We start from the raw sequence: 26,016 nt of genomic DNA, 5'->3' as shown, positions 1-26,016 counted from the left end.
TAGCGAGTATTGGGAAGAGACTCTGAAAGCAGGCGTTGAAGACATGCTGCAAATAATGAAGAAACGTCACTAGAGAGTTCGATCTGAAGGGATCATATTGCAGCTGAGGAAGAGAGAACTAGGCGAACTGCAACGTGGAGTGTTGTATACATATGACATGGGCACCTACAGTCTCTACGCAAAAGTTTTAACACCCCAGGCCCCACACTGTATGCTTATATAGTATTCTGCCGGACTAAATATCCGTCCAAGATTCTCTAGGTAGCACTTATAGCTTACCTATCATGCTAAAAACTACCCTGCTGAATAGACAGCACACTTGGAAACTCTGGAGCAGATTTTTAAGGGGAGCTCCAGATAGTTTGGCGCCTTATAGCATGACTTGGGTAAAGGTATGGTAGGCGGTAGAGCCGAGCTACGGGCGGTGGGATAGGTGGGTCTTAAGGTGTTAACACTTTTGCGTACAACTCCTCCCCGCCCAAAGGTAGGCGGGCCGACTTTAGTCCGATAACTTTATGATAACAAGGCCAAGAACAAATTTTATGACGAATGAGCCTATGAATTTGCGCTTTAGGAGATTGTTGTTGTGTGAAGGAAAGAATTATCCACCGAACTGGTTGTGGATGCCAGGGGGGGTTGCGTGCACCCGTGATTAGGCGCCAGAGTGTGAACGTCATGCCCCCTCTTTGTAAGCAACTGGATTTGTAATTCTACGGACGTAGCTTTTAGCGATGCCCGATCTACCACACGGACTTCGGGCTACAGAAATGGCCGCAACAGTTATATTTGATAAGGCAACAGCGTACGCGTCATTTACTTCCGGTAGCTGGCTTTGCAATGTATCTAAGAACTTCTAAGGTTATTGTAGCAAGTCCTTACGTTGAATCAGCCTTAACACCTTCGATAGAGTTTGTACCATGGCTATATATACCTGATAGGAGCCCCTTGGTTATATTTTATTCCAGAGTATCCAGTTGACCGTCTATTGATTTCAAAGTTGAAATCACTAAAAGCATCCTACCGCGGCCTCAATCAAACCACGCCCCTATAGTTGGGAACAAAGTCAGCATCCTACCACAACGCAACAGCATCTTCAATATGCGTATCCTTGTTATTGGTGGTAATGGACAGACTGGTCGTCTCGTCATCGATGAAGCATTGCAGCGCGGCCACAAGATTACGGCCTTGATTCGGGATCCCTCTACCCTTCCAGCTAAGGAAGGCCTAACGATCGTGAAGGGCACACCACTGGAGCCTTCGAGTATTGAAAGCACTTTCAACGCAGTCCAAGGCGATATCCCAACTGCCGTGATCGTTACGCTTGCATCCCCGCAAGTAAAAGGGACCCGAGTCATGACGAACGCGCACGAAAACCTCATTGCTGCTATGGAAAGGCACGGCGTTTCCAAAATTGCGACATTGTCTTCATTTGGTGTTGGGTCTTCTTTCCCGAATATCACTGTGATTATGAGATTTGCAATTTCCAAGACTAGCCTCAGATATTCATTCGAGGACCATAATCAAGTCGATGAGACACTCAAGAAGAGCGGAGTGAAATTCGTCTTGTTCAGGGCGGCGAGACTGACTCTGGCAAAAAAAGAGCCCGTTCAGTTCTTTGGCGATGATGGGAAAGGACTCGGTGTTTTCGCGGGCTTGGGGGGGATCTCGAGGGCTAGTGTGGCGGCGTGTCTGGTGGATGCTGCTGAGAAGAGCACTTGGGATCGAAGCACTCCTGTGATAACGAATTGATGGGGTGTCAAGGTATGGGCCTCTACAAGAGAGAAGTAATGTGCTTAATGAAGTTTTAGTTAATATATGCTCTCGGAAATAGTTAATATCATTCAATCGGTCATCTACTTAACCTTACTTTTGTTAGCAGCTTCTGCTTTGCCTTGATGTGTAGGAAGTATCCAGATGGCTTATGCCACAAGTATTTTGGCAGGGTCGAATAGACTAAATTGAAGAAGGACTAGAGTTTTATAATAGATTTCAAGAACTAGAAGAGAGTGAAATAGTGAAATGGATTTCGAGCGTCCCTGTACTTTTTAAATTGATTGAAAGACAGCGTGTGGAGAGTCCGACTAATCTCACTCCTAGATTCATTAATTCATTAATGCTAAGGATTCTCTTCGTATGCTGACCAAGCTTTCTTTATATAGGCCTCAAGCTCGGCAAAGAATTCTTCGATAGGATTGAGATCTGGCGAAAACAGCAGTAGGTACAGTAATTTGACTCCCGCGTTAGCATGTAAGGTCTTAATCCGGTCTAAATAATAGAAATATACGTTTTCTATAACAAGCACGGATTTTGGTTCTAACCACCTCCTATAGTGCTAGAGAAGCTGCTCGATAAATGATTCGAAGAACGTGGTATCCGTTCAATCTTTTAAAATACGAGATAGAATGATACTGTCTTGAGTATATATAGGCAGTATCTAGAAGCGTTAGCCGTGATAAAATTTCGATACTTAGACTCGTAGCACACCGAGTAGTGACTAGCCAGTTTGCCTAGATCCAATCCTTTTCTCACATCTGGATTCATTAGCAAATATAAGCTGATATGACTGAAACTTAGATAGCTTGTGGTGGTAGAAATCTCGGAAGTAAGGGTTCTATTCTTTGGCTTTCTGCTATACTTTCTTTTTTGTCCAGCCAGCACGCGGAAGAGCGCGTTTAATACTAGATGACGATGGTAATATCCTAAATCCATTCCATAGGAAGATAGCCAGGCTTTTCGGCGAGGGGGTCACAGAGGGCGTTAAGCATAATAGGGGCGATACTTCGTTGTCGGCCGGCCGAGACTAGGGGAGATCTCACACTACCGAATAACCGCAAGTTCTTGCGGATATTAGAGATAGAGCGCTCACTACACTGCACTACCTTTGCTATTTGCGATGTAGCGGGTCTGTTCTTGTTGCATATCATATGAATAATCATCTTACGTTGCCAAGAATCGATGTTTCTTGTCATTTTGTGATGGTTTTATGATCTTTTGGCCTACCCACAATCGCTATGAGCTCTTATATTCAGACATTTGAGGTGCGATCTTCCGGATTTCTTTTTAATCTGGAATCAAAGTTTTGGGGATCCGCGACAAACTTTTCGATCTCCCGTGCCTAGGTCGACTTGTCAGCATCTTGTTTCACTATATAATCTGTCCAACAGCATGGATCCACCTCATGATTCTATAGCATGAACCCCTCTCCAAACTTCGGAAAATTCTCTTGAAATAAGTCTTCAACTCCACATGTTCACCAATCCCTTCATTTCTACCACTTTATACTATGCTTCCGCCGCAATCAATGCCATTTTGATACCCGGTCATATTGTTTTTTTGGCATTGAAGAAGTCGACCCTGCATTGGCTATGATTCCATCCGATGCCACACGCTCTCGGTGAGGAAATTCGAAATCAGGGTGAGGAATCAGCCCTGGAGAATCTTATGCATCTAAAGATTGGCATTCGTGGGATCTAAACATAAATTGAGAAGAGTGTGTAAATTAGAAATTAAGTAAGCTATGCACTGGCTTGTTTTCCAACATGTGAGTCAAGGGCAATCCCATTCTTAGGCACACTAGAACAAGTCACGGTTGGTAAAAATGACACAGTATTCGCTTTCGCGACCGCACTGTGTCTGTCGGTCAAAGGAAGAGACTGTGGGATCAATACATAATGTCGAATCCAAGCAGTGAACTGCCTTATTAATTAAGAGACATATGTGGTCTCCTGTGATCAACCCTGACATATCTGTGTAGCCTCCCTAACTGCAGCCTCCGCCAGAGAGCGATACTCGGCGCAGTCCTTCAAAAGTCCATCGATACCTTCATTGGGTGTATCAAGGACCAATGATGATACAAATGTTTCTACTTTCATGATAAGCCTGATGTGATATATGCGCGATGTGTCTCGTGGATTTTGGACGATGGCCGAGGAGAGTGTTTTGGATGCGAGAATAGGGTAGTAGATCATTATCCTAGTGTATGTTAGCCTTAGAACAGGGAAGCAAAAGGTTTCAATCTGAGTCATCACATACCCTATGAGCGTGATATTAGATTTCGGCATATATTTCATCAAGTCAATCGACGCCGTTGCAGCCTTTGTGCACAGTGATTCTGACATGAATACCACTGGGTGAGGTGGGGTGTAAACGCTGTTCCTTTCGACTAGATCCATAGCTAGCCTTGACCCCCGTGCTGCGGTGACCCGATGGATAGCAATCAGACAGTGGAAGTATGCTAGATGCAGGAAAATAAGGGTCACAGCTATCGTGGATTTTGTAAAAGCGGAAAGTCTTTGTGATTCGGGCTGGAACTCGGTGGGAATACTATCCTTCCACTGTTGGAGTTTTTGGTTCAACATGGCAACTGCGGCGGCCACTTCAGCAAGCGGGCGATCTGCTGCTGCGACCGAGTAGAGGTGTTTGTATATTTGACTTCTGATTAAGCCCAGTTCACACATTGATCTGAATGCGTTGAAGGTCCCTTGTTGATCTGTCGTTGACAGGGTTCCTATGTTATCCAGTGGAACTTCCATTGGCAATAAGACATCCATATCATCGTCGCGTTGCGATAGTGGAATACCAGCTCGAATAGATATTCTATGACAGATTAGCATGGAATTGAGATGTCAATATCAACGAATTTCCTACTCTTTGTCAAGGCAGTATGCAATCCAAAAGATCCGCCTCCGGTGTTCTAGTTCCTCGGCACCCAATCCAGACCATTTCTCACATCGTTCGAGTCGAATCTGATGACATATTCGCATAACGGAGGAAATTAAATACCCGCAAGGCTGGCTGCTTAATGTCCCCAACAAAAAGACGATCTATAGATAAAGTACTGTTAGTCAGATCTTCCCTCGAGGCAGTTGTTCGTCTTACCATCCCTATGAGCGCCTGCACAGTCCATAGATCTGGCAACCCAAAGCAGAGTTCATTCAAAATCCCCAAGGCGTTCTTCATAAACATCCAGCTCTTTTGACGATCAGTCTGTACAAGAGAGCTATTCTTTATGCGCAGCATATGCCCTATCGCTAAAACGACATTGAGGCTCGCCCAACGGCCGGGGAAATTCAATATGCCCTGTAGGTTGTTGTCCTCACAAAGTGACAATAGCGATGACGGTTGAAATATGGGGATCAGGGGGTTGAAGTGCTGCAAATAGTCATTGACCAACGACACTATCTCATCTTTCGGGGGCAATGGAGAGAAAGGTTTGTCGGGGAATAAACCATCAAGCGGGCCTCGATCCGATCCTTGGTGGCGACCTAATGAAAGGAAGGATTGTAAATTGTCAACGGACGCTCCTTCCATTTTATGAGTTATCCATTCCGTTCCTTCTGAGGATAGGGCTGAGAAGCCTATATGTATGTATCAATTAGCTTTTATCAGCCATGATATCGGGCGTGGTTCCCACCAGGGTTCGGTGTATCCGTAAAACACCTTGGAACGTAGAAGCAGGGGAGATCCGTTGGTATTACTGGGTCGGTTTCATCTGAGGCTGGGTCGACCAACGCATGATATACATTCTGCGTAGCAGCAGAGGGGCATTGTTCAGCGTCCAGGTGTATTGGTTCTGAATTCCAAATACCCGTGTCTTGTATAAAATCTGTATTTTCAGCTGGAGTCGACGATGGTGATTCATCTGACTGCTCAAGATCATCGATAGAGGATGACCCGTTCACATCACCCAGGTCAAATCCTATCTTTTCAAAATGAGCTTCCATGCGCTGGATATTCGTCTCCAGGCGATCGATCATGCTCAGGCTGTTCGAGTGTTATTCATTACTGACAAATTAGGATATCGGCTGTGGTGTCGTACTTCTTCAACTGCCTTTGCCGCCTATAATCAACCAGAGAGCAAGGAATGTTGGCCTTGCTGCAGAACGAACATTTGGATTTGGTGGTAACCTCGCATTTTATTTTTCTGTGTCGACAAGTGTCGCATGCCTAATGATATTATTAGTACATGACTTGATTTGCGTCTGTGGACTTCAACCTTTCTTTTCCGCTGTCTTTTCTTTACATGTCTGTTTGCCGGTGTTGACAGTTGGGATAAATGTTTGTGCAATGTAGAGCCGCTGTGGGCTTGGTTATTGAGCACCCCATTCATTTTGGATGTTCATAAGTCGTAAAAATTAGGTGTAAGAGTTGTTTTCGAGATTAGAGTCAGGCGAGCGTTGAAACCCCTGTGGATTCAAGAAAACAAAAAAGCATCCACAGTTGGTATGCCTGAAGGGAGATGCTCTATCCGAAACACCAGAATGGAGAAAGAAAAAAAAAAAAGTGACCAGTCAAAAGGTGGGATGACTGCACAAGATAGTGGCAAATGGTGCAAATAGTGCAAATGGTGCCGAGGTAGAATAAGGGTTTCCCCAGAAAAGTGTACCTTCGGGACGGGAGCGACCTAGTAAATTCGGGATCACTTGGCTCCGATAGCCCGATAGCAGGTCCCTACTTACTAGTGCATAGTACTACTATGTATTATGCATGTATTCCGGTCAAGTATAGGTGAGATCCACGTATATGATCTTTCAGCTCCATGTCAGATCAGACAACGTGTCTTGGATAGAGGCTGACCAATGGACATTATCCATCTCGGTGAATCTCTAGGGCTGTTTCGATGTAGTCTTGGCATGATCGTAGAGTGGAGCGGATGCCGGATGTTCTTTAAATTGGTAAATACCGTGTATTGGGACGTATTGATACGGCACGCCAAGACCTGGGCCCTAATCCCATAGTCATTTTGTAGTCCCGACGGGTCAGTTTCAACTTGTCGACTTTCCATCTAGACTTCGAGTTGTTTTCGTTTGAAAAAACTAACTGCCCAGGTGGGGTATTATACTTGGTGGGTAAGCCCCGTTTCGGGTTTCGGAAGTAGGAGAGCAAACCTTAATAACCAGACACATTCCTGGATATCGGAGTTAATTATCTAGCAAATCCATGTCGGCATTCCGGAGGTTCTTATATCACAGCTATTCACACCTATTCATAAAAAAAATATGATTACCCCTTGGCCGGATCTGCCGGGATGCCAATTGCATTTTTGTTTCTCGCTTGTGAATATATCTTATTTTGGGATTTAGAGATAAACTTATATATGCCGAGCTCCCAGGTTTTAACTGTTATCCACTGGGAGATATAATTTTGGTTGACAGATTTCTCAGCCTCCTTTCAAATCTAATTTTTTTTTAAGTTTCTTTTATTTCATCCTATTTCCTCTTACGCGAGCTTCCAGGATTTGAAAGGTTGATATTGAAACCAAGATGTCGTTCTTGGGGACACTCAACTCAAATCCTGCTCGCTCCCAGTCGGTGGTCAGCCATAATACCCCGCAGCTCCAAAGCGAGCATGAACTCGACACGATCCACGATCCAGAGAAAAACGACGATGAAGACACTTTGCAGGAGGATGAAGAAAGTAGGGAGGCACTGGTTGGCCAGCTAGCACGACAACTCACCCGACAATCTACTCGATTCTCAGTCAGCGGTACATTGGACAATCCGTTCACTAATGTAGACGCCGAATCTTCACTCAATCCCGGTAGCCCCAACTTCAAAGTGCGGGACTGGATGAAGATGTTGCTGGCTATCCGGTCTCGCAACCCCGACAAGTACCCGGATCGCACAGCTGGTATTTCGTTCAAGAATTTGAACGTCCATGGATTTGGTTCTCCCACAGATTACCAGAAAGACGTTCTAAACTCCATGCTGGAGATTGGCACTATGGTCCGCCGATTGACCGGCATGAAACTCCAGAAAATTCAGATTCTTCGTGACTTCGATGGTCTTGTCAAAAGTGGAGAAACATTGATCGTCTTGGGAAAGCCCGGCAGTGGTTGTTCGACTTTACTCAAAACTATTGCTGGTGAAATGAATGGCATTGAGATGTCGGAGGATTCGGTTCTCAACTATCAGGGTAAGTCTCTTGCTGCACCATGACATATAACTTGAATTTGGTGGAGAGGTTCTAACACATATCACTAAATCTAGGTATCTCTGCAAAGGACATGCAAAATGCCTTCAAGGGCGAGGCAATCTACGCAGCAGAGACTGATGTTCACTTCCCCCAACTCTCCGTCGGCGATACCCTTATGTTCGCGGCGATGGCTAGAGCCCCCCGAAACCGACTCGAGGGAGTCTCGCACGAGCAATACGCCCAACATATGAGAGATGTGGTCATGGCTATGCTTGGCCTTTCCCATACGGTCAACACTCAAGTTGGAAATGACTTCATTCGCGGAGTGAGTGGAGGCGAGAGGAAACGTGTTAGTATTGCCGAAGCCACTCTTAGTCAGAGTCCTTTGCAGTGCTGGGACAACAGCACGAGAGGCCTGGATAGCGCCAACGCACTGGAATTTTGCAAAAATCTGGCTCTCATGAGCAAATACTCCGGAACAACAGCTTGTGTTGCTATCTACCAAGCGTCACAGAGTGCTTATGATGTGTTTGATAAGGTGACTGTGCTTTACGAAGGAAGGCAAATCTTCTTCGGGCCAACCACCGAGGCCAGAAAATACTTTGAAGATATAGGCTACGAGTGCCCAGAGCGTCAAACCACCGCAGATTTCTTAACGTCGATCACCAGCCCTTCGGAACGTGTGGTTCGGAGAGGGTTTGAAGGCCGTGCTCCTATCACCCCTGATGACTTCGCGGCAGTCTGGAAGAGAAGCGCCGCCCGTGCTAAGCTGGTTGCCCAAATCGAAGAGTACGAGAACAACTACCCTATCAAAGGTAGCTCCTACGATGCATTTGTGGATGCGCGTAGGGCTATTCAGGCCAAGAACCAGAGGGTTAAATCGCCATATACTATCTCGGTATGGAAACAGATTTCCCTCTGTGTTACCCGTGGCTTCCAGCGCCTTCGTGGAGATTACAGTTTGACAGCTAGCGCTTTGATTGGAAACTTCATTATGGCTTTGATCATTGGTTCAGTCTTTGTGAACCTTCCTAAGGATACCTCTAGCTTCTACTCCCGGGGTGCTCTTCTGTTCTTTGCCGTCCTCCTGAATGCCTTTTCCAGTGCACTGGAAATCTTGACCCTCTACGCCCAACGACCAATTGTGGAAAAGCAAGCCCGTTACGCCTTCTATCACCCATTCGCAGAGGCAATTGCATCCATGCTGTGCGATTCGCCATACAAAATCCTCAACTCATTTACCTTTAACATACCGTTGTACTTCATGACTGACCTACGTCGCGAGGGTGGGGCGTTCTTTACCTTTTGGCTATTCTCTGTCATCACCACGTTCACAATGTCAATGATCTTCAGAACCATTGCGGCGTCTTCCCGATCTCTCTCACAGGCCTTGGTTCCGGCCGCCATTTTGATCTTGGGTATGGTGATCTATACTGGGTTCGTTATTCCCACTCGCAATATGCTCGGGTGGTCTCGCTGGATGAACTACATCAACCCCGTTGCCTATGCGTTTGAAAGCTTTATGGTCAATGAATTCCATGATCGTCATTTCCCATGTGCTGCTATTGTTCCAGCTGGCGGTCCATACGACAGTGTTTCAATGGAGCATCGTATCTGCTCGACTGTCGGTGCTCAGTCAGGCTCTACCAACGTGTCTGGTTCACTGTACCTCGAACAGAGTTTTGCATATCTTAAGGGACATTTGTGGAGGAACTTTGGAATTCTCATTGCCTTCATGTTATTCTTTATGTTCACCTATCTTCTTGGCACTGAGTATATTTCCGAGAAAAAGTCCAAGGGCGAGGTGCTTCTATTCCGCCGTGGTCATCAGCCAACACATACCTCCGGAGAGGGTGATTTGGAGAAATCTTCCCAGCCCTCTGCCGTCGCCAAGACAGACGAGTCTCCTCCCCAAGCCTCCGCCATTCAGCGACAAACTGCGATTTTCCAATGGGAGGATGTGTGCTATGACATCAAAATCAAAGGAGAACCCAGACGGATTTTGGACAATGTTAACGGCTGGGTCAAACCTGGTACATGTACCGCATTGATGGGTGTCTCTGGAGCTGGAAAAACGACCTTGCTTGACGTGCTCGCAACGAGAGTCACTATGGGTGTTGTCACCGGTGAAATGCTCGTTGACGGAACCCCCACAGATCAGTCCTTCCAGCGAAAGACTGGATATGTCCAACAGCAGGACTTGCACTTGTCTACATCGACAGTTCGGGAAGCCCTCGTGTTTAGTGCTCTGCTCCGTCAACCCGCAACTGTCAGTCGGCAAGAGAAGATAGAATATGCCGACGAGGTTATTAAGCTTCTGGGTATGGAGGCGTACGCTGATGCCGTTGTTGGTGTTCCCGGCGAGGGATTGAACGTTGAACAGCGTAAGAGATTGACGATCGGCGTGGAACTTGCTGCGAAGCCTCAACTCCTACTCTTCCTTGATGAGCCTACCAGTGGCCTGGACTCTCAGACTTCTTGGTCCATTCTCGACCTCATCGACACACTCACTAAGCACGGACAAGCCATTCTCTGCACCATCCACCAACCTTCCGCGATGCTGTTCCAGAGATTCGACCGCCTTCTCTTCTTGGCTAAGGGAGGTAGAACAATCTACTTTGGTGATATTGGCGAAAACTCATCTACTCTATCGAACTATTTCGAACGCAACGGCGCCCACCACCTGACCCCCGGAGAAAATCCCGCTGAATGGATGTTGGACGTTATTGGTGCAGCCCCCGGTACACACAGCGAGATTGAGTGGCCAAAGGTATGGCGCGAGAGTCCCGAATTTAGGCAGGTCAAGGAGCACCTCTCTGAGCTGAAGTCGACCCTGTCTTCAAAGGCAGAGGTTGATACTTCGCCTAACGCATTCCGTGAATTTGCCGCGCCTTTCTACATCCAACTATGGGAGTGTCTTATTCGTGTCTTTGCGCAGTATTACCGCACCCCGACATATATCTGGTCTAAAGCTGCCCTTTGCATCTTCACCGCACTCTACATTGGATTCTCATTTTTCCACGCTCAGAATTCTATTCAAGGCCTCCAGAACCAGATGTTCAGTGTTTTCATGTTGATGACAATTTTCGGAAATCTGGTACAGCAGATCATGCCAAACTTTGTTACCCAACGCTCTCTTTACGAGGTGCGAGAGCGTCCATCCAAGACATACAGTTGGAAGGCGTTTATGATCTCGAATATTCTGGTGGAATTGCCCTGGAATACACTGATGTCTGTGTTCATCTTTTTGTGCTGGTATTATCCAATTGGGCTGTACAAAAATGCAGAGCCCACCGACGCAGTGAGCGAGCGAGGCGCCTTGATGTTCCTGTTGATCTGGACATTCTTGTTATTCACCTCGACCTTCGCACACTTGGTGATTGCAGGAATTGAGCTGGCTGAGACTGGTGGAAATATCGCGACTTTGTTGTTCTCCCTCTGCTTGATCTTCTGTGGTGTTCTCTCAACCAAGGAGGCCTTGCCTGGCTTTTGGATCTTCATGTACCGCGTGTCGCCGTTTACCTACTTGGTCTCGGCAATGCTCTCAACGGGTGTTTCGGGTGCTGATGCAGTCTGCGAGGCAGTCGAATATTTGAAGTTCAGCCCCCCTGCCAACCAAACTTGCGGAGACTACATGGGCCCTTACATCAAAATGGCCGGGACTGGGTATCTACAAGATCCCACGTCTACCGCAGAGTGCGCGTTCTGCTCGGTCAGCAAAACGAATTCGTTCCTCATCCGAATTTCCAGTGATTTTGCTGACGCCTGGCGCAATTTTGGTCTGATGTGGGTGTACATTCTTGCCAACATTGCCGGTGCGCTGTTTATCTACTGGCTTGCCCGCGTGCCAAAGGGGAAGAGGACCAAAGCCAGTGCCTAAGGGGGTTATCCATGACACCCTCTAGTATTTGGCCCTAAGTGTCTTTACTCTACACCTTGATATTTCGGGCTGCTCTTCTGCCCCGTTAGACAGGATCGTCTTGATCCGCTCTTTCTTTCTCTTTCTTTCTCTTTCTTTCTCTTTCTTTCTCTTTCTTTCTCTTTCTTTCTCTTTCTTCTTTCGCTTCATTGTTTCCTTTTTCCATTCTTCAGTCTGCACCATGTTTAATAGAATTAACAGATATACAGTTTGCTACTCTGTTTCACCTGTGCTCCCTTTCCTTTCCGTCCACTCTATCGCATACATAGCAATATAGACAGTTTTCTCTCTACATACATATTGCCCAAAGATTAATCTCTCTTGCTACACATCCGAGCAACCAAGACACTCAAGCAGTAGAACAGAAGTACAAAAGTACTCCAACAGCTCTTATATGGAAGGTATTCCAAGGCGGTGTGGGACACTGTATAAATGTCAACCGAACCCCTCCTTCGTGAGATCAAAAAGTATGACGTATTTCCATTTCCAATAGTTCAGTAGTGTATAGCAGAGTCTGCAACCACTCCAGAAAACGCGCTTGTGCCAACTCTCTCTGGTTGTTTCTTCCATTATGGGGGTAGCCATCTTATCTGATCACGCTGTGACGCTGCTCTGTGGTCTCTTGGGTCTCTATGCCTTCAGGATTATCATGGCTTATGTTAAGCTGATACACTTCCCGGGTCCTTCGTGGACCGGCATCTCGAACTGGCCACATAGCATAGCGATCCTTGGAGGCAATTGCCACGAGTGGTATGCAGAAGTCAGCAAGAAACATGGTGCGAGGCTTTCTCTAGACATCCCTTTTGGGGTGCCATATCTAGTATAGCTAACAGCCCCCACCCGGAGCAGGTCCGATCGCCCGCGTCGCGCCTCGAGTCCTGATCACATCTTCTCCCGAAGTTTGGATGCATGTAAACAACAAGCCTGGGTACAAGCGCTCCGATTGGTACTACAGAGCCACAAGAATCGAGTACCGGAGGGACAATGTCTTCAGCCAGACAGATAATGAGAAACACGAAAAACGGAGGAAGCAGATGGCTCCAGGGGTATGATACCTATCTCGTGTTTCTCTCCAACTCTCTCCCAACCCATTCATACTGGCATAGGCTGCTAACCGAAGAGTGTTATGAAGTATTCTGGGAGGGAGAATACCCAGCTCGAAGGGTCTGTTGATGAACGGCTCCAAGATTTCCTGAACCTCATCCGGTCCAAATATATCTCCTCCGATCACCATGTTGTGCCCATGGACCTAGCGAAGAAAGTTCAGTATCTTACACTGGACGTCATTAGCAGCGTCGGCCTCGGAAAGGCATTCGGTATGTTGCAGAGTGACCGGGACGTGGATGACTACCTCCAATCGACCGAGGAGGGACTTGCTATCGGCAATACTGTCCTTGGCATGGGCTTCACCTGGATCGCCCAGATGCCTTTCATCGGCAAGTTCATTGCACCTTCGGCAAAGGATAACAATGGCTTCGGTAAGATGATGGCCGCATGCTTCCGCCTTGTCGATGAACGTGCTGCAAACCCCACCGACGAACGATCCGATATGTTAGCCTCCTTCATGCGCCACGGCTTAGCAGGTGACGAGCTGCGTACTGAGGCACTAGAACAACTCCTTGCGGGCTCCGAAACCACCGCTAGCGCCATCCGTGGAACCCTCCTGCACATCATAACGAATCCCCGTGTCTACTCCAAGTTACAGCGCGAGGTTGACGATGCCGTGCGTCTCGGTCATGCTCCGAGCTTGAACGAAGGCCTTATTACTGCCGCTAAGGCTAGGAATCTTCCGTACCTCCAGGCCGTAATCCGCGAAGGTCTGCGAGTCTGGCCACCTGTTGCGAACATCTTCGCCCGCGACGTCCCCAGAGGTGGCGACACTGTTGTCGTCGACGGCGAGAGCGTATTCCTACCTGGTGGAATCTGCATCGGGTACTCGGCATGCGCTATGCACATGAGTGAGCAGATCTATGGCAAGGATGCAGAAGCTTTCCGACCCGAGCGGTGGCTCGAGTCGGACCCCGCCAAGTTGGCCGTTATGGTTCGGACGAACGACCTCACATTCGGTCACGGCAAATTCCAGTGTTTAGGGAAGGCAGTGGCTCAAATCGAGATCGGAAAGACGGTATTCGAGGTGAGTAGAAACAGCTCTGCAGGCCTGCTTTCATTCTTCATTCTTCTCGATTGCACCCTAACTGACCGACTGTACAAAGCTCTTACGCAACTTCGACTTGGCACTCATTAGTCCGACGCGTCCGTGGGATGCGCGGAACTACCTTGGACTCTTCGCGATTTCAAATATGTGGGTTCAAGTGATGGAGCGAACGCCCTGTTCTCCTTGACCGGGGGGTAGATGATAGTTCCCATGGAATATCAGAAATACCCTTCCATGGGAGAGTTCCGGGCATCCACAATAGTGGAGTTTAGGTGATTCTTCATTGTGTGTTATTTTTGGATGTGTTGACAATGATACGACTACGAAAAGTGTTAAGCACCCCCGTGGCTACACCTCTTGATTACATAATATTCTGGCTTTCATACCTGGTATCCACATCTTCCCAAATCGGCAATCGTCCAACACAACTTCTTTCTTATATCCTAGTCACTTTTCGTACGTATGTCCATATATTCAAATCCCATTTGTAAGCTCGATAATGCAATTAGAAATCGCAGTTAGAAATCACAGCGGGCGCCTGCCATATTTAGGCTAGCCCTCATCTCGTCTCAATGTCGCATCAACCAACAACCACCATTGCTACTATGTCCAACACCAGCTATCTTATCACTGGTGCCAGCTGCGATATTGGCTATGGCCTGGTCGAGAAATCTATAGCTCGCTCCAACACCACCGTATGTATATCACTCGCTCTTAGGTATCATATTCCTTTAGACACATCACATAGAGATGTCTTTGCTTGATCTGCAACAAATAGAGAGATTGCAATTTTTGAGTCGGATGAATGAGATTAAAATCTAAATACCTTATGTTCTACTGTTTGGCTTTGCAACAGGGAGGCGTCCATGATCCATAGAGTTCATTGCGGGTGATAAGGAAGTTGATCGGATGAATTCTGCTCGCCGTGACTTTTAGTATTGGCTAGTGGCTCCAAGTTGAGAAGGCTCTCCTAGTGGCGCAGTTATTGAAGCACTGCGAGATTGCCATGTGCTGCGCGTTCATCTTCTTGTATGTCTGATGCTGTATGCCCCAAAAAGGAATTGCTTGGAGTAACGACACCTAGTCTTCAACTCTTCCAAGTTCTTCCTTCTCTAACCCTAATTGCCGCGAGATTCAACAAGATATAAAAGTGAGAATTTTTTATTTAGCCATATACCCTACTGCTAGCTGCCAGCGACTCTTAATGTTTGCTTTGACATTGTTCTCGGGGTAATTCCTTCCTCCATCCCCTAGTACAGTCTTCTACACCTGACATTTTCACGTAGAACGATCAGTTGAAGAAGGCACTCCCGACATTTACATTAAAATGAGAACATTCACTCAGCCCAAAAGGCCTTTTGGAGAGCATCACACATTAGAGTGATACACCTCTTGCCCTCGGACAATGCACCATCCATAGCCAAAAATGGATGCGGCATTCCCTTCATAACCTGCAAGTCAACAGCCACGCCAGCCTTCTGCAACTTCTCCGCATATTGTTCGCCTTCCGTACGCAGCACATCCAACTCGCCAACCATAACCAGTGCAGGTGGCAATTGCGAGTAATCGCCCTGCCAAAACAGCGGGCTCGATTCTGGGTTGGTGCGATCCACATCGTTGGGGACGTAGTGGTCGCGGTACCAGTACATCTTAAGTGCGGGTAATGCGGGGGTCCGTTCGTACCGACGATATGACTCGTTGTTCTCTACTGTGGCAGTGTTGTCTGTCACGGGGACAGAGAGGAGCTGGGCTCGGAAGTGAACAGGCGGTGACAGAGTCAGTGCCTTGTGCGTCATAATCGCAGCAAGATTCCCGCCGGCGGAGGAGCCACCGGTTGCGAGTTTGGATACGTCCACTGAGAGTGCGGCGGGGCCGTCGGCAATCAGCCATAGGAGAGCTTCCCAGCAGTCGTGAACTGCGGCTGGCCAGCGGTCTTCGGGTGCAAGACTAGGAGAAATTAGGAAAAATTAAGTTCGAACTTCTCAATATTATGTATGCATGGCGTGATTAGGCAATGGGTTTGACTTACCGGTAGTCGACTGTAATCACGACGCAGTTGCCTCGCACACAAAGATTTGAGCACACCACGTTCTCCGTGTCAATGTTACCCAGCACCCAGCCACCACCGTGGAAATACAGCATCACTGGCCATCCGCCAGGAGGTGCTTGGCCGATGGGAGTAAAGCAGCGGATGGGCACTGCTGGGCCCTCGGTAACTCGCCGCTGAACAGTAATGTCTTGGGTCTTGCCCACCTTCAGCATAGGACCTGCACCAGGAATCAAGACACCACTTGTCCGTGATGCTTCCACTGGCCGGAGGTGGACCTGCTGGCTATTGATGACATGCTCGTTATAGAATGCGACATACTCCGGGTCCAACAGGTCTTTAACGGACTCGTGGAGCGGATACGGTGGTTGAGTAATGCCGACAGTCATCTTCAAGTTGTTGATAAAAGAAAAATAGAAATGTCCTAAGCTTTCGGCGTGTCAGGGTCTAGGGCCTTTCAAATAAAAGTCCACCCCCACGCGGAAAGTGGGGAGAACCTTCCTTCCAACCCTGGAAGCAATGCGGGGAACACCGCTGATAAGATGGTAACCTTGGAAGCCCACTTTGTCCCGCTTTGGGTAATGATAGGACTGTTGCAGTGGTCCCAATGACCCCTCCTGTCGTCTCCATTATTTACTCCTACCCACCGCCCGTAAAGCCCCTCATGGGCCACTTCGTGTCTCTCGGCTCTGTGTTATCGTCCAAGATTGAGCCGCTTGTTACGTTTTAATATCGGCTAACATCGGTTAGCTGTAGCTCCGGATGCTGTCTTCCGATTGATAAAGAGCGCCTCCCTCGCGCAAGGGGCCATCTTCTTACTTATTTTTACCACTTTATCTCAATTGACTCACCCCTAGCTCCTCTATCCACCTCTCACAAACTCTCGCAATGTCCTCCAAGACCGCCGTCCTTACCGACAAGGCCCCCAAGCCCCTCCCCGGGATCTATTCCCAGGCCATTGTCGCCAATGGCGTCGTCTACTGCTCCGGTGCTGTCGCCATGGACGCTGCCACTGGCAAATTGATTGATGGTGATGTTAAGGCCCACACCGTAAGAAACCAGTAAGCATCAATTGCCAATTCAACCTGCTGACATCTCCATTCTCCAACAGCACCAATGCATTAAGAACCTGACCCACGTCCTCGAGGAAGCCGGCACCGACATCAATAAGGTTGTCAAAGTCAATGTTTTCCTATCCAATATGGATGACTTTGCCGAGATGAACTCTGTCTACATGCAGTACTGGGGTGATGTAAAGCCTTGCCGGACGTGAGTTCTTACCCCGCTCCTTGATTTCTTATCGTTGGGGTCATTTGGAGTCATGCTTTCTCCCTGCTTTTTTTTTGCAGTGTGCGGTGTGGCTTTTGCGCTCGCACATACAGCTGTATGAGTCTACACAGGTGATTTGATTCGTTGCTGACGTATATACTCCGCAGGTGCGTTGCGGTCAAGACGCTCCCTCTCAACACTGATGTTGAGATTGAGTGCATTGCTGTGCTGTGAATATTCGTTTGCTTCCTTCAAATCTATAGACAAAATTCAAGAATGATGATATGGTGTTACTAGAAACCTACCTTTTAGTAAGAGAGAAGACTTGTCACATATTAACACCATAGACATATATGGTGGCCTGAGGCTCCAATATATCGTGCCCTTACCGCTATGAAACAGCGTATTCTCTAGTTAACAAAGATTTATTACTACAAAGATAGGTTGTTAGCTAGACATGAGATACGTGCAGATCATGCGGACATGAAATAAACATATGAATGTCTTTCATCGCAATTGAAAGTAAACCAGCAACACCACGCCAGAGCTAGAAAAACACTGCGTCCACTCATCGGAAATTTTTCAACAAACATCTAATGATGATATTTGACCATGCAAGACTCGATCTTTTGAAACAAAAGGGGAAGAGAAGTATTTAAGGAAGCGTGTCAAGGGAGGGTGGTGATTACTCACCCCCCTGCAGGCCCACAGGTGGGAACCTCACCTGGGCAGTCAGGACTCTCTACATTCCACGTTATCTACACACATATCCACTCTTTTGCTGTATCCTTCTAATTTTCAGAATTGAAGAGAGAAAGAGAGGATGAAGTTACTGATTGAAACAGAGCATAATATGCATCTATATCAGGGGGAAAAAATAGCATAGTCTAGGGGTAATTAGTGAAGATATAATTTCATACCTCAATGCTTGACCTTGATCTATACTACAGCCCTTGGTTTGGTAAAGGGTCGCCAGTATGGCAATTATCCCCATTTGGCATTTCACGGTTGCTTATGGTATGGTTCACCGTGTTCTTATCGAACGACAAAATTCGTACTACATCGCCATAGTATTTTCAAGGATATGATCTAAACGATTTAAATTAAAGCCGCAGATGATGGTTTAGATGTCTGTGACCTAAATGACCCAAATGATCTAACTATATTAGCCCTGACCTTTTAGGGTACATCATATTTGGCAGGGTATCTCCATTATATATACCGACCGGTTGACCAACTTCCAAGCGAATAAAGCGTTCCGCCCCGAACTGTCCATAACAATGCCATCTCTTTTTTTTAAAAAAAATAAAAACAGACTAGAAATAGGATCATTTCAGTGAACTTGTCACTTATTTACGAAAAAGACTTTGTGCCTTGGGGTTACGGGCAATTTGAGCAGCTCAGTCAGACTAGAAGCGCATTCCACAGCGTGAAACCATCATAAACACTTCATTCAGGTGCCTGTCAAATGCGTCAGAATGAGAATGATTGCCAATCTAGGTTCATAGCTACCTAGGTAGGTAGTTTCTTGTCCTTACTGACAAGACAACCCTGGAAGGTCGACCCCTCCGATCACGTGTTGTACATAGAATTGGTTGGAACTACGTGAAGCGATAGAATATTAGCAGGAAATTGAAAAAAAAGAGGAAAAGAGGTAATTAACTTAGAATTGTATAAGCTTGATTGCCGTATTCAAAAGATCTATTGTAATTGTTGATGGTCGGAGTGGTTGTTGACTACCCGTGAACGTCATCGAGGGATCTAGGGCACGATCGCCTCCATCCTCCTATCTTCACTTCCAAGGACAACCCTTCGAAGCACGGAGAAACAATTAGGCTGAATTCTTAGAAGACCAAATCTTCTTTAATTCTTCCATTATCAAGGACTGAAACGAACTGACGTCTCTACAGACAAATCCACAGGGATAAGGCTAACAACAGCCAAACCCTCCATACATCATCCCTGGCACTAGGACCCTAGCACTAGCAAGTCCTCAGCATTCCAACTTATCAAGCTAAGATGGACTATCCTCTACAGAGAGGGTCATCCTCAAGGCCTTGGATTCTTTCGACGTATCCCCCTCGGCTGTTACATTCCACCCTTCCACGCTATATTCGCGTCGACGCGCTCCAGGGCTAAGAACCCTTCATTAAATTCCTCTTTAGTCCTTTAACACTCCTCTTGGTACCAGCCTTATGTGTGTTATTCTTTGCGCCAATTGATGAATTTTCAGTGTGACTACAACTGGGTTCGATTTGGACCCGGCGCATTGAATACGCTTGTCCTGTACCTCCAACAAACTCGCATTCTTCCCTACCGGGTTTCCGAGTCCCAGGCAACCTGAAGAGGGCCATAAACAGAGTCTTTCGTCTCTTGGTTCTTGAGCCAACTCGACCATGGCGTCTGGATTTTCAGCTATCCCACGAACGGAGGGCACATGGACGAAACTTGTGATATTTGTTGCGCTATACTTGCTACTCCTCGAGTCTATTTTGGAATGTGTGCTTGTGCTCTACCTTTATGGCAATGGCCAGGTTGACTCAAAGATGACTCCGAGTGTTGTACTTGCTCTTGTTGCAGTATGTCTGACTTGAACCTTTGGTTGTTATACGCATCGTTGACTTTTATTCAGTCTTTCCTCTCACTACCACTTGTCGGCCTCCAAAGCCTGGTCGCTTGGCAATACAACAACATTGGTGGATTCGGAACCCAGAAAACCATCTTGCATAACATATGCACATATGTGCTGCGGTTGGATCTTATGATTTGGCTAGCTACAAGTGTAGCCGGTCTAGTGGTCGCTGCACAACAGGTGTACTGTCTCCCGGAAGGGACAGATGCAACTTTCTGGAGAGTTGGTATCAGCTGTGCCTTCCACCGAGCGTCTGTGATAGTGGCGGTTGTTTCGATGTATGCTGCATTCTCGTTTGGCGTCTTTACTTGCACTGACAATTATTCCATAGGGTCACTGTGTGTACTATGTACTGTGCGAGGGAGCTTTGCGATCGGCCATATGATGTATCGCTTCTCGGTATCTACAAGCGCCAGACAGTCCACAGAAATGGCAGTATCACCTCAGGTAATAGCTGGGATAGCGGAGAAACACTTAAAAACGAAATTCTCTATCTTTGCCGCCAACATGATGGAAATGGAGCCGGCGAGTTCTGGTCTGTGGACCCAATTGCCAACAAAGTCAACTGTCATCCCAGCATCCGGCATCCTGCCCCCGTCCGTCTGCGACCTCAACTCCGAGTCAACACTGATCCCGGTTCGACATATGGAGAGATTATGTCAGGAACGACGATTTCGCCAGGGGATACTGCACACCGTATCTCACCTGGATCACAAAGCCTGGCTAGCGAGTTATATCCCATCTCGAGTACATCTACCGTCATGAGTCCACAGACAGCAAACGAATTACACGCTCTTCTCACCAATACGTCGGCTCCAAAAGTCCCTGCCATCCCCCAGGAATACACCAGCCATAAGAGAGGGAAGTCATCGCTCTCTTCTCTTAGACGTCTTCTTCCAAAGTCTTTCCCATTGTCACTTCCATTATCATCGGATCCTCAAATCCAGGCCCTCGCAGATCCCAACACCGCATCAGATGTCGAAAAGCAAGTCGTGACACCAAACAGCATGCCCAAGGGGATCCCTCAATCCACAACCTTTCAAATTGTCGCAAACGGCAACACCCCGAACGCCTCTTCAGTGTCCCTCCCCCAAAGCCCTGCCAACACCGAACCCAAGCCCAAACCAGCACACCCAGAAGGCCACACCCGAACAATGACAATGAACTCTGCCGACGCCCCAGAAGTAGTCCCAACAGCCCCATCCTCCCCACCAAAAGTGCGCCGCTCCCAGACAGCCTACACCATGCCCGGAGCCCGCTCAATCCACCACCCGCACCACCCAAACTTCATCCCACGCCCGCCTCCCCAACCACGACCACGAGCATACTCCCAGTCCCGCCGCCAAGGCCCCGGTCCAAGAATGCACCCGGACTCAATGCGCAGGAACCCGCAACCCAGACAGAATATCATCCATTACCCGGTCCGCAGCTCTTCCTACCACTTCGAGCCAAACCGCGTCCCGCGGCACTCCCAGAGCCAGCATAACCTCCACCCAAACACCCACCGCGGGAACAGCCAATACAGGCACCAATCTTCCCGCTGGGCAAATCAGCGCCGCTACGGCTCAGCAAGATCAATGCCAGCGCCGATTCCCCGTCGCAACGACGTCGAAGTAATCTACCCCAGCACCCGTCGCCCGCGCAGTGGTACCCCTGCCAGCGCGAGTGGTCCGCTCAGCTGTATCCCGGAGTCTACGGTTCAGCATGCCGGGAATGACCCCAGACCTGTCTCGGCTGTTTACTTGGAGTTACCGTCGAATTCCATCGACCAGACGAGATACCGTGGTGCGAATCGGACGAGTTTGGGCTTTTATTGAGAGTGGTTGGATGGATAGAAGTTTGGAAAGAGTATCATTAATAGCTGTTTGTCTGCCGGTCGGACATTATTTTCGTTCTATTTCGTTTATTTTTTATAACATTATATGGTTTGTATGAGTGGATAGTGTGCCCAGGTGTACCAGGGTGATTTGGTTACTTATTCCTACTGTCAGTGTTGTTTCAGTTAACTTTTGAATTCACTCTTAGATACCAAGATAAATTTGTTCTACGATAGAAAGACAAGTCACTAGTTAAACAATAATTCAATGGAGAAGGTAAAAAGATCGATACAAAGGCTCATTTAGTAGCACTTTAAAACAACAAGATGCAAGGTTCAATGCCTCAAGACGAGAACAGAACAGAACACGAAGACATGCAATTTCAGATCACAAATTCCATTCCAGGAAGGTACAACAGGTCGCTAAAAGACGAGTCAAAAGAAACACAATGCAATCCACAGCACGATATTGTACATCAACCTCGGAGAAACACAAGATTAAACAAATCAATCCATCTAAGCCCTAGCCTCGCTGCTCTTAGACTTCTGCTTCTGAGCATACTTGTAGCGATAAGCCTGCCCACTCTTGGCATCTACATCACGGTCCCGATCACGACGACGGCTCTCTTTGCCATTACCCTCAGCCAAAGACCCTGGTCCACGACCAAGTTCCTTCTCGCCCCAGCTCATCATCAAAGCCTTGGCCATACGATCACGTTCCTTGAGGAGCAGGTCAATGCGCCGCTCCCATTCGCGTTCACGCTTGTCTACTGACAAAGCGATGCGCTGGTCGATTTCGGCTGCAGTTTCATCCTTTGCGGCGATAACGTCTTCCAAGCGTCTAAGTTCTATTTTGAAACTCTTGCGTAGGTAGTTTTCGGAAGTGGTGGATGAGGCCCGGAGATTTGCAAGTTCCGAGCGTAGATCAGTCTCGCGTTGCTCGGCGGCTGTAAGGAGGTTGCGGATTTTGCGCATTGACTCGGCGTGGGAGGCGCGCAAAGTTGAGACTGCCGTCGAGTGAGCGGTTTGCAGGCTGCGGAGTTGGCTTTGGTGGTTCGCTTCCAGGGCTGCTGTGTCTGGTCCTCTTGGCTCTGGGTTGAGGGCTCCACGCGCTGTTGGGGGTGAAGGGGGTGGGCTTGGAGGTTCGGCGATCTTTTCTTCTTGCAAGCGAGCAATAGTCTCGAGGGACTCGGCATACCCTTCTTGTGATTGGATTAGGTCGTGCTGGGACTTGTTTAGGGCTGTTGTGAGATCGTCCACCCGGTTGGAGAGTCGCGAGTTCTCCGTTTCGATGGTTTTTATAAGAGTTTGAGCTTCAGTTGCCTGATCACGTAGACGTGCTGCTTCGGTATCTGCAGCTTTCTGTGTGGCGGATAACTCCTGGAGTTCTTGCTGAAGGCTTGCAATGGTTGGCATGTCTGGTTGTTGCGGTTGCTGCACACCTTGGCTGTCCACGAACTTGTCCTTCAATGGTGAGTGGAGTGGGGATGCAGGGTCTCCTGGACCCAAATCTTTGATCAGATCGAGGATCTCGCTGTAGGTGCTATGGCCACTAATAGGCAGATCTGCAGCTGCAGCTTTCAGAGCACTCTCCTGGGCTTCCATATGGGATTGAACACGGGTGAGATTTGCCTCCAGTGTAGTGTTCTTCTCTTCTAGAGGACGATTTCTAATTTCCAGGTCGATGAAGCGTTCCTCGAGGACCTGATAATCATTGTGCGCACGCTCTAATTCCGACTCGAGCTTCTCATTCTCCAGCCCGTAGTCGTCGATCTGTGCTTGGAGTTGATCAATCTCCGAGTTTTTCTCCTGTATTTGTGCATCCTTGACCCGTGTGACTTCCTTAAGCTTCGTGGATGTCTCATCTAGAGTTTCATCGCGCTTTCGCACCTGCTCTTGGGAAATATTGAGCTGCTGGCGCAGGTGAGCAATTGTCTCCAACCGCTCCTTGTCCATAGGAGTCTGTGCATCTCTGCCTTGGAGCTGCTGTTGCATCTCACGAATCTGGTTCAAAAGAGGACCGAGATCTGTTGTGTTCATGCTTGCCTGGCGCAATAACTGTTCCTGCTCTTCATTTTTCTTTTGAAGCGACCGAACTTGCTCGCGCAGCATTGCCTCGTCGCTACCTTTGGCATTCACCTCATCCAGAAGAGCATTCTTCCGCTGCAATTCTGTCTGGAGATGACGGATCTGCTCACCAGCAGAAACAGCTTCGAGCACACGATTGCGATTTTTCTGCAATTGGTCATCGCGTTCCTTCAATGTTTGTTGCAGTTGTGCTATTTGCTGGTGAAGATCCTCATTTTGCTCCTCTGGTGCATGACTGGAGGCGTCCGACAATTTTCGGACGGAAGGGGATGCGGAATCCTGGTCCTCGTCGTCATCAGGGTATTCTTCAATGCCTTCCAGGTGAGTCGAATCTTTGGGGATAGCGCTAGTTCGGCGCAATAGATGTGAAGGGGTCGACATATCTACTGGCGGTCCGAATTCACTGTATTCGCCAGAGTCGGCTTCTTCATCAATCACGGGTTGCTTCGACTTCCGGGAAGACCGTCGTACTGATCCGTAGTCTTCTTCAGTTTCATCCTCATGGTTCGCTCCATCTTCCAGATCGCCCATCAGGTATTTCTCCATATTCGCGGTAAAGTCGTCCGGGCCTCCAACATCGGATAATTTATCTACATCTTGATGGAAAGGGGGTAGAGTTTCCTCGTTCCCATCCAAAGCAAAATGGCCGCTCGGGAAGTTGCTGAAATCCAAGGTGTAATCGGCAAGTCGCGCATCGAGATCCGAGCCTGTTGGGCTTCCAGGAGAAGGAGGTCGAGAGATACGTTGCATTTCATTATCGGAATGGTATTCATCGTCAATAGTGTGGCCACGACCTTGGTTGCTAGGTTGCGCTGCGACGCGCTCAGTTGCGGGAGTCTGGGCAGTTGCAGGAGTTTGGGCGGTAGTCGGAGATCCCAATGGGCTGGAAGGATGTTGGGGAGGAGAGGATGGCATGAAGAGAGGTGTCACTAGTGTTGACTGCCCGATGGTGTCATGTGAGGTTGGAAATGGCGAGGTATAGCCTGTGTTCGCCATGATTGCGCACGCGTGCGGATGCGCAAAGACGAGGACGACACGATAAGGCTTCAGCCAAAGCAGAGTTCAAATACAATCCCTGGGGTTGCACTCGACAGCTACCAAATGAAAAATATCAACCGAGTTAATAGAGAAATAACAATAACCAAATTGCGGGGGGAAAAAGAAAGATTGAGGAATCTCGCGACGGGTTGTATTTGGGCGCCTGAGGCATCAATGTTTATCCACTACCTCTTTAGGTCTAGCGGGGTATTTGTGTCTGATATGCTTCTTACTTCTTACTTCTCTCTTATCTCTTCTCTCTTCTCTCTTATTTCACATTTATTATTTGCTATTTGCGTGAAATCGTTTCTAAAATCAACAGTCTGATCGAAAATCAAGCCATTGTCTTCCATTCTTCAAATCCAGGTGGAACCACCGAAGGCTCGTGCGATCGGCCGCGCCGTTCGGCTTCTAACTCGGTTTCTCCGTTGCCTGGTGCTTTTTTCCGAGCACGAGCACGACCGCCTTTCGCAGCGATAGCATGCTATTTACTCAAATTCATACAATTAACAAGGCCTCTTCAATAGTTGGTGCTGTAGCATACTCACCTGTTTCTCGGGATCCATATTATGGAATCCACCCACGCCCGTGGCTTTCCCACCCTTTTTTCCACCTTTGTGCCCTAATTCTGAAAGCTCTTCGCGTGGACGATTTGCAAAATTTCCAGGGTTGGGGTGGTGTGGACGATTCGGCGGTGGCACTGTGGCGACACTACAGCGATGCCATAATCCAACATTCACAGACTGTGCGGATGGAAGCAGTCTAAGAAGCGGACCTGACATGATCCGAGTACCGCTGATCAAAGCCATGGTGTGATCAATTGTGGAAGTTGATACCAGAAGTATACGCTGCTCAAGAAGATGTTGCTTCGCCACAAGGCTGGTCTGATGGACATGGCCCGCAACTTATGTAGTCCCCAGAAACCGCTGTTTTTGCCTCCGTCAGCTCGTCAGAGGCGATGGTGTACATGACATTCCTTTCAAACTCCGCTAGTCAGCTTTCTGTGTTCTCATGGTATAGATCTGTCATTCGCGTATGTCTGGAAGAAGTCCACCTTGACAAACAATTTGTTCCTGGTTGCTCGTTTCCATTTGCTGGAGCACCAATCCGATTCTCAAAATTGATGTCATCTTCAGGT

At 47.9% G+C, this 26,016-nt stretch overlaps 9 protein-coding genes across 9 annotated transcripts; 5 read left to right on the top strand and 4 right to left on the bottom strand.

Annotated features, from left to right (window-relative positions):
- Positions 1-1,098: 1,098 nt before the first annotated feature.
- Positions 1,099-1,749, top strand: PEX2_044380 (NAD(P)-dependent oxidoreductase; the record flags this gene model as incomplete). The annotated part of the gene is made up of 1 exon (XM_016741713.1): positions 1,099-1,749. One exon carries the CDS (start codon positions 1,099-1,101, stop codon positions 1,747-1,749), a length of 651 nt encoding a protein of 216 aa, XP_016603415.1.
- A 1,982-nt stretch (positions 1,750-3,731) lies between these two features.
- Positions 3,732-4,457, bottom strand: PEX2_044370 (fungal specific transcription factor domain-containing protein; the record flags this gene model as incomplete). Its single annotated transcript, XM_016741712.1, has 2 exons — positions 3,732-3,972; positions 4,033-4,457. The coding sequence occupies 2 exons, from the start codon at positions 4,455-4,457 to the stop codon at positions 3,732-3,734; spliced, it is 666 nt and encodes a 221-aa protein (XP_016603414.1).
- Positions 4,458-7,262: 2,805 nt separating this feature from the next.
- Positions 7,263-11,794, top strand: PEX2_044360 (pleiotropic drug resistance family ABC transporter; the record flags this gene model as incomplete). Its single annotated transcript, XM_016741711.1, has 2 exons — positions 7,263-7,914; positions 7,989-11,794. 2 exons carry the CDS (start codon positions 7,263-7,265, stop codon positions 11,792-11,794), a joined length of 4,458 nt encoding a protein of 1,485 aa, XP_016603413.1.
- Positions 11,795-12,404: 610 nt separating this feature from the next.
- PEX2_044350 (cytochrome P450) lies at positions 12,405-14,078 on the top strand (the record flags this gene model as incomplete). Its single annotated transcript, XM_016741710.1, has 3 exons — positions 12,405-12,609; positions 12,683-12,879; positions 12,954-14,078. 3 exons carry the CDS (start codon positions 12,405-12,407, stop codon positions 14,076-14,078), a joined length of 1,527 nt encoding a protein of 508 aa, XP_016603412.1.
- Positions 14,079-15,325: 1,247 nt separating this feature from the next.
- PEX2_044340 (alpha/beta hydrolase) lies at positions 15,326-16,424 on the bottom strand (the record flags this gene model as incomplete). Its single annotated transcript, XM_016741709.1, has 2 exons — positions 15,326-15,935; positions 16,018-16,424. The coding sequence occupies 2 exons, from the start codon at positions 16,422-16,424 to the stop codon at positions 15,326-15,328; spliced, it is 1,017 nt and encodes a 338-aa protein (XP_016603411.1).
- Positions 16,425-16,923: 499 nt separating this feature from the next.
- On the top strand, positions 16,924-17,538 carry PEX2_044330 (putative L-PSP endoribonuclease family protein Brt1; the record flags this gene model as incomplete). The annotated part of the gene is made up of 3 exons (XM_016741708.1): positions 16,924-17,085; positions 17,147-17,304; positions 17,472-17,538. The coding sequence occupies 3 exons, from the start codon at positions 16,924-16,926 to the stop codon at positions 17,536-17,538; spliced, it is 387 nt and encodes a 128-aa protein (XP_016603410.1).
- Positions 17,539-19,700: 2,162 nt separating this feature from the next.
- On the top strand, positions 19,701-21,753 carry PEX2_044320 (uncharacterized protein; the record flags this gene model as incomplete). Its single annotated transcript, XM_016741707.1, has 3 exons — positions 19,701-19,883; positions 19,937-20,214; positions 20,268-21,753. The coding sequence occupies 3 exons, from the start codon at positions 19,701-19,703 to the stop codon at positions 21,751-21,753; spliced, it is 1,947 nt and encodes a 648-aa protein (XP_016603409.1).
- Positions 21,754-22,268: 515 nt separating this feature from the next.
- Positions 22,269-24,836, bottom strand: PEX2_044310 (putative spindle pole body associated protein SnaD; the record flags this gene model as incomplete). Its single annotated transcript, XM_016741706.1, has 1 exon — positions 22,269-24,836. The coding sequence occupies one exon, from the start codon at positions 24,834-24,836 to the stop codon at positions 22,269-22,271; it is 2,568 nt and encodes an 855-aa protein (XP_016603408.1).
- Positions 24,837-25,212: 376 nt separating this feature from the next.
- On the bottom strand, positions 25,213-25,687 carry PEX2_044300 (KGG domain-containing protein; the record flags this gene model as incomplete). Its single annotated transcript, XM_016741705.1, has 2 exons — positions 25,213-25,362; positions 25,427-25,687. The coding sequence occupies 2 exons, from the start codon at positions 25,685-25,687 to the stop codon at positions 25,213-25,215; spliced, it is 411 nt and encodes a 136-aa protein (XP_016603407.1).
- Positions 25,688-26,016: the final 329 nt, after the last annotated feature.

The sequence above is a fragment of the Penicillium expansum genome, assembly GCF_000769745.1.
Source record: "Penicillium expansum strain MD-8 chromosome Unknown contig145, whole genome shotgun sequence".
In the NCBI taxonomy this organism is placed as follows: domain Eukaryota; kingdom Fungi; phylum Ascomycota; class Eurotiomycetes; order Eurotiales; family Aspergillaceae; genus Penicillium; species Penicillium expansum.
The sequence above is the reverse complement of the archived record's forward strand: the minus strand, read 5'-3'. Positions and strand labels throughout refer to the sequence as shown.